The 14,307-nt window shown below is 32.5% G+C and overlaps 1 protein-coding gene across 1 annotated transcript; it reads right to left on the minus strand.

Moving 5' to 3' along the window:
* Nucleotides 1-10: 10 nt before the first annotated feature.
* Nucleotides 11-7,296, minus strand: LOC132719925 (GTP-binding protein RAD-like). The gene is made up of 2 exons (XM_060703882.1): nt 6,331-7,296; nt 11-618 (listed from the first exon to the last, which is right to left on the minus strand). Exons 1-2 carry the CDS (start codon nt 6,827-6,829, stop codon nt 488-490), a joined length of 630 nt encoding a protein of 209 aa, XP_060559865.1. The 5' UTR covers nt 6,830-7,296; the 3' UTR covers nt 11-487.
* Nucleotides 7,297-14,307: the final 7,011 nt, after the last annotated feature.

The following is a 14,307-nucleotide window of genomic DNA, read 5'->3' on the forward strand; positions in this document are numbered from 1 at the left end:
TTGTAAATGAAATTTGCTTAGAAATATGATGAAAGAATATGTTTTCATGATCAATGAACATTGTCATTTTGTGATATAGAAATACAAAAAGTAAGACCTGCTTTTATAACATGTGTTTCTGTTGTGAAGTTAATACAGTATCATAATACTGTAGAGTAAAAGAGCATAATATTATATAGCATATATAAAAATAGACTTCAGTCAGTGCTAGAGGGGCTTGGACGATAGTTTGCACTTGACAGTACAGTCCATGAAGAGGCTCAATCAAACCGTGTCTGCAACAGTTTAAAGTTTGTCGTGTTGGACTTTCTTTAGGGAATTCGTTCTTCTCTCTTCTCTATTTTACACTAGGCAAGTAAAATATATGTTTTTGTTACAAGCACATTTGTACACTTTTTGTTAAAGTGCAAACAGAATTTATTTTCAACATGAACAAGACGAAATTACATCAGGTGTTTAATCACAGAAATGTAGAAATGTGGTTCGCTCATAGACTGAAAAAAAAAATTGTAATATAATATATGTGCAAAGCAGTGTATACCTGTTCATCAGGAAAGTTGCAGAACTCAAGTAATGATTCCTCATCATCCAACATCACAGAAACAGTGTTGTCAACACCTGAAATGAAAAGATACAAAAACGTTATAATTAAACAAAGTGTGATAATCATAACATAAATTCTAAGTATAAAATGTAAACTAAACCTTGAATGAAATGGCGCGGTAATAAACTTTAAGGTGAATATAAAAGCAGTGTTGTTGACCGAAACTGAAATATTTGACTGTGTCAAATAAAATACATACGAGTGTACTCTTGTCCAACATCTATGGACGTTTATTCGTAGTTAACGGTGTTTTAGAAATAAATCCTGAATCTTAACAAATTACTCTGTTGCTACAGCTGCTCAGATAAATTACAATAATCGATAGGTTTCTTGCTCTTTCAAATGAAATAAACAATAATTAACATTTTAAAGTGTACTTAATACCTTAGATTAAAGTTTAAATGTAACGTCGAGGTAAAGGTAATATCAACAACATTTGTATCGCAAAATTTAAGATTTATTGTAATTTATAACTTGATTGTGTTGAAGATTGGAAACTGCACAAATCGGTGATAGGGAGCGTTGGAGATTGTTTACCTTACAGTTTCTATCACGAACAGATTCATTCAAATCGTTTTTTAAATTTTGACTTTTGAAATTTCGTTTTCATTGCCCTAAAGGGAGTTCCCCTTTTCTGTATTTTTCTTGCATGAAATCAGTATGGATACAAAAAAGGAAAATAGTAATGATATTTAAATAAAGTAGGGTCCTTGTGAACATTGCCCCACGGTGATTTCCTGGTGTTACGATGTTTGTTGTCTAAACGTTTACAACTATTAATGCCATTGGTGAACTGGTGCTTGTATATTTATTCACAACACTATGTATATTATGCAATAGCTTAATCTAATAATTCTTATAAACCGACAAGGAATAAGAGAAATTTAATATGGGTGATATTTTTGCATGTATTACTAATGTGTTACATTTTGTGACATATGTATATTGCTCTTTCGTCGTCATATCAAACAATGTAAACATGAGAAAGTATTCCAGTCATAGAACAAACTTTACTGTTTGTTTAACACGGTTGCTAATATTATCTAATGTTTGCATAAAGGGTCAATGATTGTTACAAAAAAAAGTTATACTATCTCCAATAATTCCTATATCCTGTAAATTACAGTATCATTTTAAAATGAACATTTTATGTTGATTTTGTGATGACATTAAATTTCAAATAAGTTTGAAATTGCTTTTTCACTTTCGCTCTTTTTTATTAAATTTTACAGCTTAATTCACAAATCTAAGTAATAATTTCTCATATACCAGAAATGTATTTTATTTTCTAAAAAATTCTAAAAAAAATAGACAATGAGCCGTCTAATGCTTATATAACAATATAAGTGGCCTGGTTGTAGACAATATAAGAGTATGTTTACACATCATCGTAGAGATTTGCGTCAGCCTTTAGTATATAAATACTTTTAACATAAACCAATAAAAACAAATCCCGTTTGCTTAGTTTTACATGCTTGGCACACCCGTTGTTGTTCTATTGAAGATCTTACTTACGCTAGTGCTTTCATATCTACATGTGTTGCAATTTTCTAGGCACTGATTTCGTCCTTTGTATATACTAAATCCAGTATGTTTAAAGATCTATACAATTTCTATTTGTTATTTCACATTTGTTTCTAAAGCTTTTGTATTTATCTGATTTCAAACATATAGGTACAAAGGAAGCATTGGAATGTTTTGGTTTATATTTTAGTTTGTGCCACTTCAAATATATCATCAGTGACTCTAGCCATCGTGTGTACTGTTTCTTTATCAACTATTCGATGGGAATTTAATGAAGATGATTCTGTAAGCCATTAAATGGTTTCATTTGTTTAATTCTTACATTCTGTTATTTTACAATTGTCTGTATTAACTACGTGTATAGAAAATGCATGTAGACGGAAATGCCTCAGACCAGTAAGTGTCGATAAATCTGATCTTTATTTAGATTATATAACAACAAACGAATTATGTGCTGTCTGTTTTGCAATTTCCTTTTTAAGACAATAATAGATATATCATTACTGAAAATAGATATAAAATGCAATCATTCTAGCAATGACAAACAGAAATTGGTCTGATCTAACGTAGTACTAAAATGACAATTACATCTCTGCTGTATACTAAATGACAAAAGCCGATTTTGATATTTATGGAAATTTATGGCTGTATTCAGATGAAAGTTGCCGTTGCACATATGACAAATAATATCAGAGAATTACAAATTAATGAATATATTACAAAAACATTATTTCCATTTTAGAAACAAAAGAGCCGTTTCTTGTTTGTAAATAGAAATTCGCTATTTCAAAAGTAGAGGTTTCGTTGTTTGTCAACAGTCTGTTTCATACATATGATACTTTTATTTTTCTTGTTGACTTAGAATTCAGTTTTCTAAAAACACGAATGGTTGATATTTGAGAAAGTGCCGACAATGTCAGTTATTGTTCAGTTCACCAACTGTCTCGTTTGTTTTGTTTGGTTTTACGACAGTTTAAGTTATATGGCACCGAAACAGGAAAGATGATTTTATCTTATCTGAACTTCAAAGCAACACCAGGGGTCAAAACCATTTCGCCTGCTGGAGCCAAGAGATGCATACACTCCAATAATTCGAACCCATTAAGTCGCATCTTACGATCACACAGGGCCAAACGGTGGCTGCAGTTATGATGCCTCAATCTGTAAGTCAAACCCTTAGTGTTACATCAAATTGTAACATACCTCAAAATATATCTAATACAAAACTTTCTACCAAGTTTAATGTAGATTTGGCTTTCTATCCTTTAGCCTCTAGTTGTATCATTTCATTTTCATGATTTTTCGGGTAAATCAAGTTTATCTATGTATATAGAATGCACCGGATGCATTAATTCGAATTTAACAAGTCATTCGCACAGAATCAGCAGATATGATTTTATGAGAAATACCTGTGTTTTATTTTAATTAAAAGTGTTATATCCAAATAATTTTTTACAAAAATGTTTTGAAAATCTTTCTTGTGAGAGCTATTTATGCGTTTATCATTGTACACTTCTTAAGAAGTAAAACGCTTATTTGTTGTAGACCTTATAACAGGATAAATATTTTAAAAATCAATCCTGTAAGACTAGAAAGTGATGTCTGATACTTGACAAAGGCATAACACTGACGCCAATGTTACGTTTTATTCTAGACACAGGACATTTCTGATGGTAAAATTGCTTATTTATTTCGGTTAATTAAAATGGCATTTAAAAGTTTAACGTACGAGTTGAATTAAATACACCAGTATTTGAATTTTACTTTGCAAACATGCATTACTCGTTGTTCGTATTCTGAGTGAAAAAAAACATTTTTATTATTTGCTTTTAAATGAGTTTCTTTTCTTTATTAACTAGTTGTAATATATACAGGCCTCGTACATAATCAATGGTAAGATGGTGAAAAATTTAAAGAGATACATGATTTTCTAGCATGTTGAACTGACTAAATTATTGCAATTATTATTACAATAACATCACTTTAATAAGATACGAAACGTATGTGTTTGACAATGCTAATGTTTTCAGAATGTATGTATGTATAATAGATATCCAACACCAGATAGAAATCTTCATGGAAACATGAAATGTTCAAAATACATATGTATCATATGTTTGTAAACATGTTGTGATGAGACACTTGTGCCCAAGCGGTTAAGGTCATTGATTTCAAACCACTTCCCCCTTCTTGCTGTGGGTTCGAATTTCGCCAGCGATCTCGGAATTTTTCAAGTAAGGATGCTATCCAGCTAGCTCACGGTCTACTCTTTACTCAGAAGCCAGTTCGAGTCTGAAATAATGTACGGAGGTTCACCTGAGGTCTTCCTCCACCAGTAAAGCTGGAAAATCGCCATAAGGCCTTTACAGTGTTGGTCAAGAAAATCAATATTTGACATTTTAGAATCAGAACCCCAGCAATAACAAAGGCATATGTTTATGTCACATTACAGTTGTCGTCTTTTTTTAGAAATTGAACGGAAATAGTGTGGTAATAAACTATGTTTTAATGGGGACAGATTAATATAGTTCTGCTGGTTTGACATAATGAGGTAATGCGACCAACGCGATTATTAACGGATTTCCTATTTTTCCCTTGTGGCAACATGTCACACACTTCCCTACATTTAAGTGATATCTTAGTAAGTTATGGCCTTTTTTTTTTTATTTCTTATGGTTAGCATGGTTAGCAACATACATCATTGCTGTAATCATGCAGTTTTGTGAATGTCCAGTAACATAATACATAGAATCTAATATGTTTTAAATACTAAGTATTCGAAGTTGTGTTTTTTTGTGTTTTGTTTTACTATTTGCTCTTGTTTTTGTTTGTTCTTAATTTGTTATGTTAGTATTTGTTGTAGTTGTTAAATGTTTTCTATTTATCATATATTTTATTAAAGACCTATTATGTTTCAGAAATGCTATAATATTTATTTCTCTACTTTTTATTTTTCTTGTTACCGCTTCAAGAAAATACTCATTTGCCGTATATATATACTTTTGCTTCTTTTGCTCTTTTGGCAATTAGTTTAACTAAAGTGAAAGTATATTATATGGAAGTCATGCTTTGTTTACATTACTCTACCTTTATGACATATTTCTGTACATTCAGCGCTACTTTCTTTAGTTGTTAAAAATAAAACTTAATACAAATCCATCATTAAAACATTACTAAAACGCATGTTTGATATTTCTAAAGATTTTTTTTTAATATGGATTTCTTAGGCATAATGCGCCTTTAACTGTTTAAACTTTTTATCATTTCTTCCTTTTTATGATATGCCTTGTTTTCGTTTCTGCATATGTTTCTTTTAGTGTTCACACACAATATCTCACTGCCTTATATACCTATAATTATAAACTGTTTGTCATATCACAAACGAAATTCAACTTTATTTAGAACTCTGGAAAATGTATACATTTGTACTCTCTATTCCGTTCAGTTCTTTTAATGGTCCGATCATAATCTTAAATAAAAAGGTGTCTTGTGAAAGGTTTAAACAATAAACTTATCTTGAATTATTTTCATGTATTCAGAAATTACATATTCTTAAATAACAAAGTGAAAATTGTAATTTCGGTGTATATGAGTCTGTTTTAAGACAAACACTGAAGAAAGAAACATCTTTCTAGCACCGCCTTTTAAAAAAGCATTTTTCTATTTTTCAGGACATCTACTTTATTAATGGTATAAGATTAAGAAATTTCTTGAAAGTGAATTGTATTCGGTCGTTTACGTACTTTTCCGGCAGTATGTAAATAAGTGTTTCACAAAACGTATGGTGTCTGTCAATAAACAATGTAAATGTCATATGGCAACAGCTTGCCCATTACTCATATCTTTACAACATTATGTATGTACTTTGTATGCAAATGTATGAAACATTCATTCCGCTTCAATACATGTTTTGATGAGAACACGGATATGTGTGGGAGAAAAAGAAGGGATATTCCAAACAACGTGGCGAGACATTTCTAAAGCTTTTTTTATCTTTAATAGAATCTATACGGAAGAGTTCTCTTATATGATATAAGGTTCCTTTTCTATCCTTCTGTACAGGAATTAATAAGGATGATTGCATTGGTATTGTTCCTAAATTTCAATGAGTTTTTGGTTTTGATTAGCATGTATACATGTGTTGGTACATAAAATCAAGCAAAGAATAAGCAAAATGCAATGTAATTAAGTGTTGTACTCACCGGACGGGTCATCTGTTGTATTGTTATCTGAAGACATAAACTGGTTAATGAGCGCTGATTTTCCGACACCCGAAGAACCGAGCACTAAAATCCGGTAATAAGAAGGTGCCCCTGATGAAGCGAAACTGTACTCAGCACTACTACCCTGGGACGTTGTGCTCGGTAATCTGGCCCTTCCCATCCCAGGCGGCTTTGACGCCGTCAAGTCTAAATCTGACGACGTTACTGTCAGTCCTGAAGTGGGGGTTAAACTCATAGATCCGCGTTTACGTAAAATGTCTCCGCTGTTCACCACTCCCTTTGTGGTTGTTTTAAATGAACGAACCCGACGAAGAACTTCTGGGTTTCGAATGTCGTTAGAGGACAGGGAAAGTCTGAATGGACTAGGTGGCATACTATGCCGCCGCATAACCGCGCCATCGTCGGCGTAAAGATTATCACAAAAGAATCCACAGCTGTCAGGTGGTTCCACGTGTAGATACACTTGACATTCCGTCATCGCGCAAAGACAAAGAGCGTCAATTTAAAATAGAACAACAACGCTCATCATCTCTCATATAAATAAATCAAATAATTTTACACACTCATTCATACGTTAAGTCTTACATTTTTCCTATTCAAACCATTATTTGGATTGATTTGTTATTTAAAAAAAAACACTGTACCACTTAATACTAATACAAATCTCTACAGCAGTCAATCAGAGAATGTTCTTCATTCAGTCATTCTATCAGGTTTTTTTTTATATTTTTAACTTCCACTATTTCATTACACTATCCCAAAGCTGCGTCTTAATTCAATACTCAGCCCGTCACAACTTGTTGCGAATCCGTCTTAAGTATAATTTAGTCCTACAGAGAAATTCTCCATAAATATCGGCATTATTTTCTCGGCAAATTGATTGGTTACCAATCTAGGAGCATTTTCTATATCAGTCCGCTATTTAGTGACGTAGTTTCAACCGTATGGCAGTATAAAACTGTCAGATAAATAAATCAAAGCCAATGTCAAAAGAAATAACGCAACATTTATACGAACGCGCTACTTCAATTTTATACCTTTAAATGTTGATATTTAAGAAATTGTATTTTGATGAAAACCTTATATGTACTTATTTCCAATCAAATTTCCAATCTATATCCCAGTAAGTAGTTAGCTACTAAAACATAAATATAATCATTATATCAAATCAATAATCATTTTAAAATGTATATGCGTTTGCCATGACATCGCAAATTTGTATCGAATTACTTAAATGATATTGTTTTTGGTCAAATTAGTTTTTAACAAGATGAAAAGGTTAATCTAACTTACATAATCATTTTGTTGCCCGTGATAACTTTAAGTAAGTATTACTTAACATCTAACGAGGTATAATTAACAAGAAATTACAGGGGAAAGTACAGAAAAAAATATTCCGATGTCTTTGACTTTTAACGTCTTCAGGCTTATAACACTTTTAAGATTCAAGATGACAGTTTTGAGTGATCCTAACATAATCATTTTTGTTGTGCGAAATGAAAGCAAAACGTGAACTCTGTATATACATAATAATGTATAATATCGTACTTTTCTTCAAAGCGCAGTATTAAATGCCATAATGTTAGGATCACTCAAAAATGTCATCTTGAATCTTAAAAGTGTTATAAGCCTGAAGACGTTAAAAGTCAAAGACATCGGAATATTTTTTTCTGTACTTTCCCCTGTAATTTCTTGTTAATTATACCTCGTTAGATGTTAAGTAAATGAAAAAAAAAACGGACTTTTAATCCTACCAGACACACAAGAAAACGATTGTTTGGAAGACAAAATACTGCTTTTGTTTACATATTGCTACTTTTATGACAAATTATTTAACATTTATCGCTGCTTTCTCCAGGTGAAAAGCATCTAATATTCTCTAAACATTATAAAATTCACGTCTTAAAGAAGTAAAAATTAATTTGTTTCTGAGGCATTATGTAAACTAAAACGATTTTCTATTTATAAAAACAACACTTACCAACTTGTATAAGAAATTGTGTAAATAGATGACAGTATATTAGAAGACAAATATACAATGTTTCTTTACGTTATGGAACAATTGTAGTATTTTAGTTAGAATTGCAAATTTTCTGTCGAGACTTGAGGGACGCCCTAGATATATAGTTACACCGTGTTATTGTAGACACACGACAACAAGCTGTTATAATGTGGGAAGATTTTGAAAAATACACAGACCTATCACAAGAAATAAAAAATTGTAAAAATTATAAAGAACCGTTATGGACATACGTTATTAGATATTAATGACCAGCCAGGCCGCACCAAACTTAAAGGGACTCCACTGAGGTTTTTCGACATCACTGGACTGGAAATATTTTTTCCGAGATTTTTGTACCTTTTTATGTAGGTCTGGGGCAAAAACTTGTGTGCAAATTTTCATCATTCTCTCATTTCTCTTTTTTCCCTAATTTTTTTTAATTTTTTTTTTTTGTGCAAAATGAAGCAAAAATTAAAAAGCGTTGCAAAGATTTTCACTTAAATCGGACCAAGAATCAATATTTAATTTCATTCTGAGTAAATTTCTTTGTTTTTCTTTTTAAGTTTTTTATTAAAAAGTTTCATTTAATCTATAAAATAATTTCAAATTGTATGCTTTTTTTACCTCAGTGGAGCTCTTTTAAGTACTTTTACCGTCTGATACACACACGAACATTGTATATTTTAAGTTTAGGTTAGCAAAATGATACAAAGTTTTGAAGCTGTCGGTAATGTAACGTTGCTAAAGGCTTGACTTGTGCGGAAAATATAAAAAAAATGAATGCAATATTTTACACTTGAGTCTAACATGAATGTTATCAGAACGTTTCTTAATTAAGGAATCGATCTATACTCCGCCGGAGAACAAAAGTCAACAAGAAACATCTGGTCTGTACAGAATAACACGGCAATGAGCGTGATATAACAGAAAAAGTGAGAAAATTTCCAGCCGCTGCTATTATTATATCTGGTATTTATCAAGGTTCACAAATTTGTTTTATCGAGAAAAAGCAGTTTTGTTTAAAAGTGATGCTAAAAAACAAAAGAAGCAGATACGTGCATGTGTTTAACTGTTCTTACTACAAACGATATCATAATAAAAGATGATACACAATTTACCGTGAGATGAGTTTGATATCTTCTCATTCCATCATGAAATCTGCATTTTATGACAAAGATATTATATGTCGCAATATTCTAAATGTCAAAGCTTAAACTGACGCATTTTCAATATTCAGAATTACAATAAAATACCTTATGACTGGTCTTGAATTAATGAAAAATGTTCGAATATCAAAGAATATTGCCCTGTGGCTTTTTTCTAAAGCTCTATAAAGTCATATAGACCGTGAATAATAAACCCATGTAACGTCTTAAACTTATTAAGTAAGTTAATGAAATACATCATATTTGCTGCGTCATTGTTTGGTGTAATTAAAATATCTCGTGTAGTAACTCCTAATAAAATGTACATTGCACTTATAGGTAAAATAAAGTAAAACTTACTTTCAGAAAAAAATATCAGATAATGTAAGATAATTTATTATATACTTATAAATGAAATATTGAGAAATATTGATGAAATAAAATGCGTATTTTCATTTTCCATATTTTCACTGTAAAAATTTATTTTTCACTAGTGAAAACCACTCGATGAAAATAAATCATGTATTTATAGAAAAAACTTGAATATCCTCTATTTATTTACAAAATGCATAAGTCCAATAATGGCGGGAAACATCAGCAGTATACATACATAAATATTTATAATGGAAAGCCGCCTTATTTCATTCTTAATGATAGACTAAGTTATATATATATTGCAATGTACTGAATATATGGCAGTAAAAAAACGAACTTGGTTAGAGTGCAAATTTCTTAATTTCACTGTTGCTGAAAAAAATATAAATTTACCAGTAGAAATTATGTAGAAGTTTAGAAAACCTGAATAATTATTATGCTTAAAACAGTAGATTAATTTGATGCAAAACAATACTACAATTTCAAGTAAAGATAAAAGGAGTATTTATACGGACATTTGCAAGTTATCTCTCTATACATAAAGCGAGGGTCTTTCAATTTCTTTTAATTTCATTTATTCATTTATATGAAAACCTGACTAACATATTTTACCAGTTTGTGGTCATTCATTTCTAAGGTCATGACACGAAAGTGACCTCCAACCTTATTAAGGAATCTTGGTAGACAGTCGTCCACGATCATTTCTGTAAAATACTATAATAAAGTCAAACAAGCAGGGTTTCAGAAGATGTTCAACGTTTTCAAAGTATGAATCTAAAAGACTACACCCACATGCAGTCATTTTTTTCACAAATCATATCTTTTTGCTATTAGCAGGTAGTCTCTGTGAAATACTCGTAAAACAAAATCAAACAAACAAGTTCTTCAGAAGAAGATTTTTCAAAATTTTGCGTTGACATAACATACTTGACAATTGAATATTTGAACTAGGCGTTGCACTTTTCTGTATTGCACGAAGCTGATGGTCATAACCTTAGGATGTCATTAACTAAAAGCACGCCATTGGTGGATTTATTCATTTATGTTGGCAATTAATATAACATTTGAGCCGCGTCACGACAAAACCAACATAATTGGTTTGCGACCAGCATGGATCCAGACGAGCCTGTGCATCCGCGCAGTCTGATCAGGATCCATTCTGTTCGCTATCAGCTTCTCTACTTGTTAAAGGGTTTGTAAGCGAACAGCATGGATCCTGATCAGACTGCGCAGATGCGCAGGCTGATCTGGATCCATGCTAGTCGCAAACGCATTACGTTGGTTTTGTCGTGACGCGGCTCAATTATTTCACAGTAATGGCAAGAACAAGAAGGAACGTTATATACATGATTGATACACATACTGAAACGAACATGATTTTATTCCATAGATATGAATAAATCTTCGATAACTTCTCTAAAGAAATCGTAAAGTTTGTACTTTACATATCTGAAGAATATCCGCATAACAAAGAAAAGAAATATGATGTATTAAGACGATTTATTCAAATAAAAACATAAGAATATTTTATTTACCCTAACATATAGATGGAGAAACGTCTTTTTTTCATGGATGATGTGGATAATTTTCAAGTAAACATACAGGTCCGGGCTGCTTTGTAGGAGCACATTTGTCTCGGAGCACATTTGTCTTACGTAAGACCGATGCGGTCGCATTTGTCCCACATGAGACAAATGGGACCTCAAATGCCTACCCCAAAACACTTATTTGTGTGACAAATGTGCTCCGATCAAGTTTTTTAAGGGACAAGAAAGCACATTTGTCTCATGTGTTTTTAAGGGACAAGAAAGCACATTTGTCTCATGCCATTATTTATAATTTATTTGTCACATATTTCCCCACGGCAGAAATTTTTTTTAGAATCGAGGTTTGCCGTTTTACCTCAAGTGTAATCATCAATAGATTTGCTTATGCTTTTTTTTATGAAAACCTACAGTGAACTATTAATTATAATATTTCTAATTCAAGAAATTGATTGGCTTAACCTGAAGGCGTACACTGAAACATACTAAATCCCGCTCACGATGGTACAATGGTGACAGCACGATGGCACGATGGTTACGACCTTGATGAAAACGCGATGGTGCGATAGTGAAAACACAATAGTATGAACTTGAAACAACGATTGTACGATGGTGAAACAACGATTGTACGATGGTGAAACAACGATTGTACGATGGTAAAAACGTGATGGTACTATGGTGAAAGACGATGTTACAATGGTGAAAATACGATGGTACGATATGATGAAACTGCGATGGCATGATGATGAAAACGCGATATTATTTTCTCTATCGTGTCATTGCATCATCGTGATTTCACCATCGTTCCATCGTGTTTTAATCATCGTACCATCTCAATTTCACCTTTGTACCATTGTGCATAGCTGTTCAGGGAGACAAAAATGCTACTTATGTCCAAACGGAACACCGTATTCGGTTGATATTGAATGATACAATATCGTGACTCGTTTCGCATCTCGCCGAAATCTCGCGTCTCGCTTCGCATCCCGTCCGTCGACGCGAGACAAGAAATTGATTCCAGGTCATATATACCGCTAAGTAGTATTCCCTTTATAGTCTACATAAATCACTTAAAGGCCCATTATGCCTGAGAAATGCTTTTATTTGTATTCCTCAAAAGCTTTTTATTTTTGGTATACTTTTATAGCTCCAAAAAGTTACTCATTGGCTAATTACCTGAAGCATTTTTCATCTGCTGCTTTTTTGCAGTTTGAACAGTTGAAGTGATTTAGAATTTTGGATTGAAGTCAAAATACTACATTGTTTACATTTTGCTACTTTTATGACGCATTATTTCACATTTATCGCGAATTTCTTTGGGTTACAAGCATCTAACTTCCTCAGAAATCATTATTTGAATATTAATAAATTCATACTTGCCCTATCTAAAGAAGTAAAAATTTATTCATTTCTGAAATCTTTTGGTACAAGATACTTCGACATTGCGAGATCTCCTGTTACAATATCGTGCCTCGCTTCGTGTCTCATCGGAATGTCGCGTCTCGCCCGATTCTGAGTGGTCCGATATTCCATAATTATGGCATTACCCGGATTATTTCAGGAACTCATGCATGTTGTAAGTGCCTATTCAATGGCGAACCTGAAAGACGCAATTCTTGGAAAATGACGATTTTTATACATATATTTCTGATGAAGTGTAATGGTCTTCTTATTTTCTCCATAGATCATTTAAGGGCCTCCGTGGCCGAGTGATTTAAAAAAAAAACAATTGCCCCTAACCACTGTAGGTTCGACACAGGGGCGTCGAACTATACATGCGAGGATCCCGGTCAGGGTCCAAATGCGCAAAACATATGCGCGTGCACACGTAATAGCTATCGGGTGCGCACGTAATAGTATCGCGTAGCCACTGAAAAGCTATCGTGTGCGCACGTAATAAATAAGAAAATTCTATGTCCCCTTTATGCCACCGTAGATACTACCTTGTTTTTGCTAAGAATATTTCTAGTGCCATAAATAATCTATAAAACTTTAAGCATTAAAAATAAACGTATCACAATTAATAACGATACGAATAGACCTGCTGCATATGTGTTTAGGTTCTGGATGCTGCACTTGTAGAAATTTTCATTGTGACATGCAGAACAGAGATATTTTTTTAATATAATATATGACTCCTATGCAGAGGCAGAAAGTTTTTGACTGACCGGAAGTGACCTAAAACGGTGCAAAATGCACTCCTCCCGGACATGTAGCTGGTTAGTAGCTTAACTTATTAATTAACGCGATGTGGTACATGTATTAGTTTGGCCTTTATGATCATGATCTCCCCTCCATGTTCGGATCTTTACCTGTCAACGTGTCGAAGAGAAGTCCAACCAAACCGATGGCCTGTGCCACTCAGCTACGTACATATACCGAGGGGTAATTAGCTATAGAATTGACTATAATGCTTTTATTATCCGCTCATCTATCTTCACTGCTAAAGAAAACAAATATGCACATGATAAAAAGTTAAAATGTATGTATACACAAAATTAAGAATTAAGAAAATCTGATCTTAGGATTTTTATAACATATAAAATGTAGTCTTCATCTTCGTTTGCATTCATCATACACATTTTGCAAAGCATTTCTTCCGCTGTGATGTTTATGTACAGTTCGTAACTGTCACATTCAATTTCTGCACCCTTTATTACAGTAAATTATTTTTTAGATTAAAAAATACGTTTACACTTACGCCAGCACGTAATTTGCTATTGTCATTTTTAGCACATTTAGTTAACCTTCCCGACCAGTGTTGTTTAAACTTTATGATAGCTTTTGATTTAACTTGAAATGCTGAATTACTATATATGGGCATTGAAATTGTTTCATTTGAAAATGATCCCTAATAAAATACAAAATGATGTCCAGCTTTTTCCACCTT

This window comes from Ruditapes philippinarum, unplaced genomic scaffold, assembly GCF_026571515.1.
Source record: "Ruditapes philippinarum isolate M1 unplaced genomic scaffold, ASM2657151v2 ctg8033_1_1_1_1, whole genome shotgun sequence".
In the NCBI taxonomy this organism is placed as follows: Eukaryota; Metazoa; Mollusca; class Bivalvia; order Venerida; family Veneridae; genus Ruditapes; species Ruditapes philippinarum.

Coding starts and splice junctions, on each gene's coding strand:
- LOC132719925 (XM_060703882.1), bottom strand. CDS start 6,829: ATGACGGAATGTCAAGTGTATCTACACGTGGAACCACCTGACAGCTGT. Junction 619..6,330: donor TACAACAGATGACCCGTCCG/GTGAGTACAACA, acceptor TTTTCATTTCAG/GTGTTGACAACACTGTTTCT.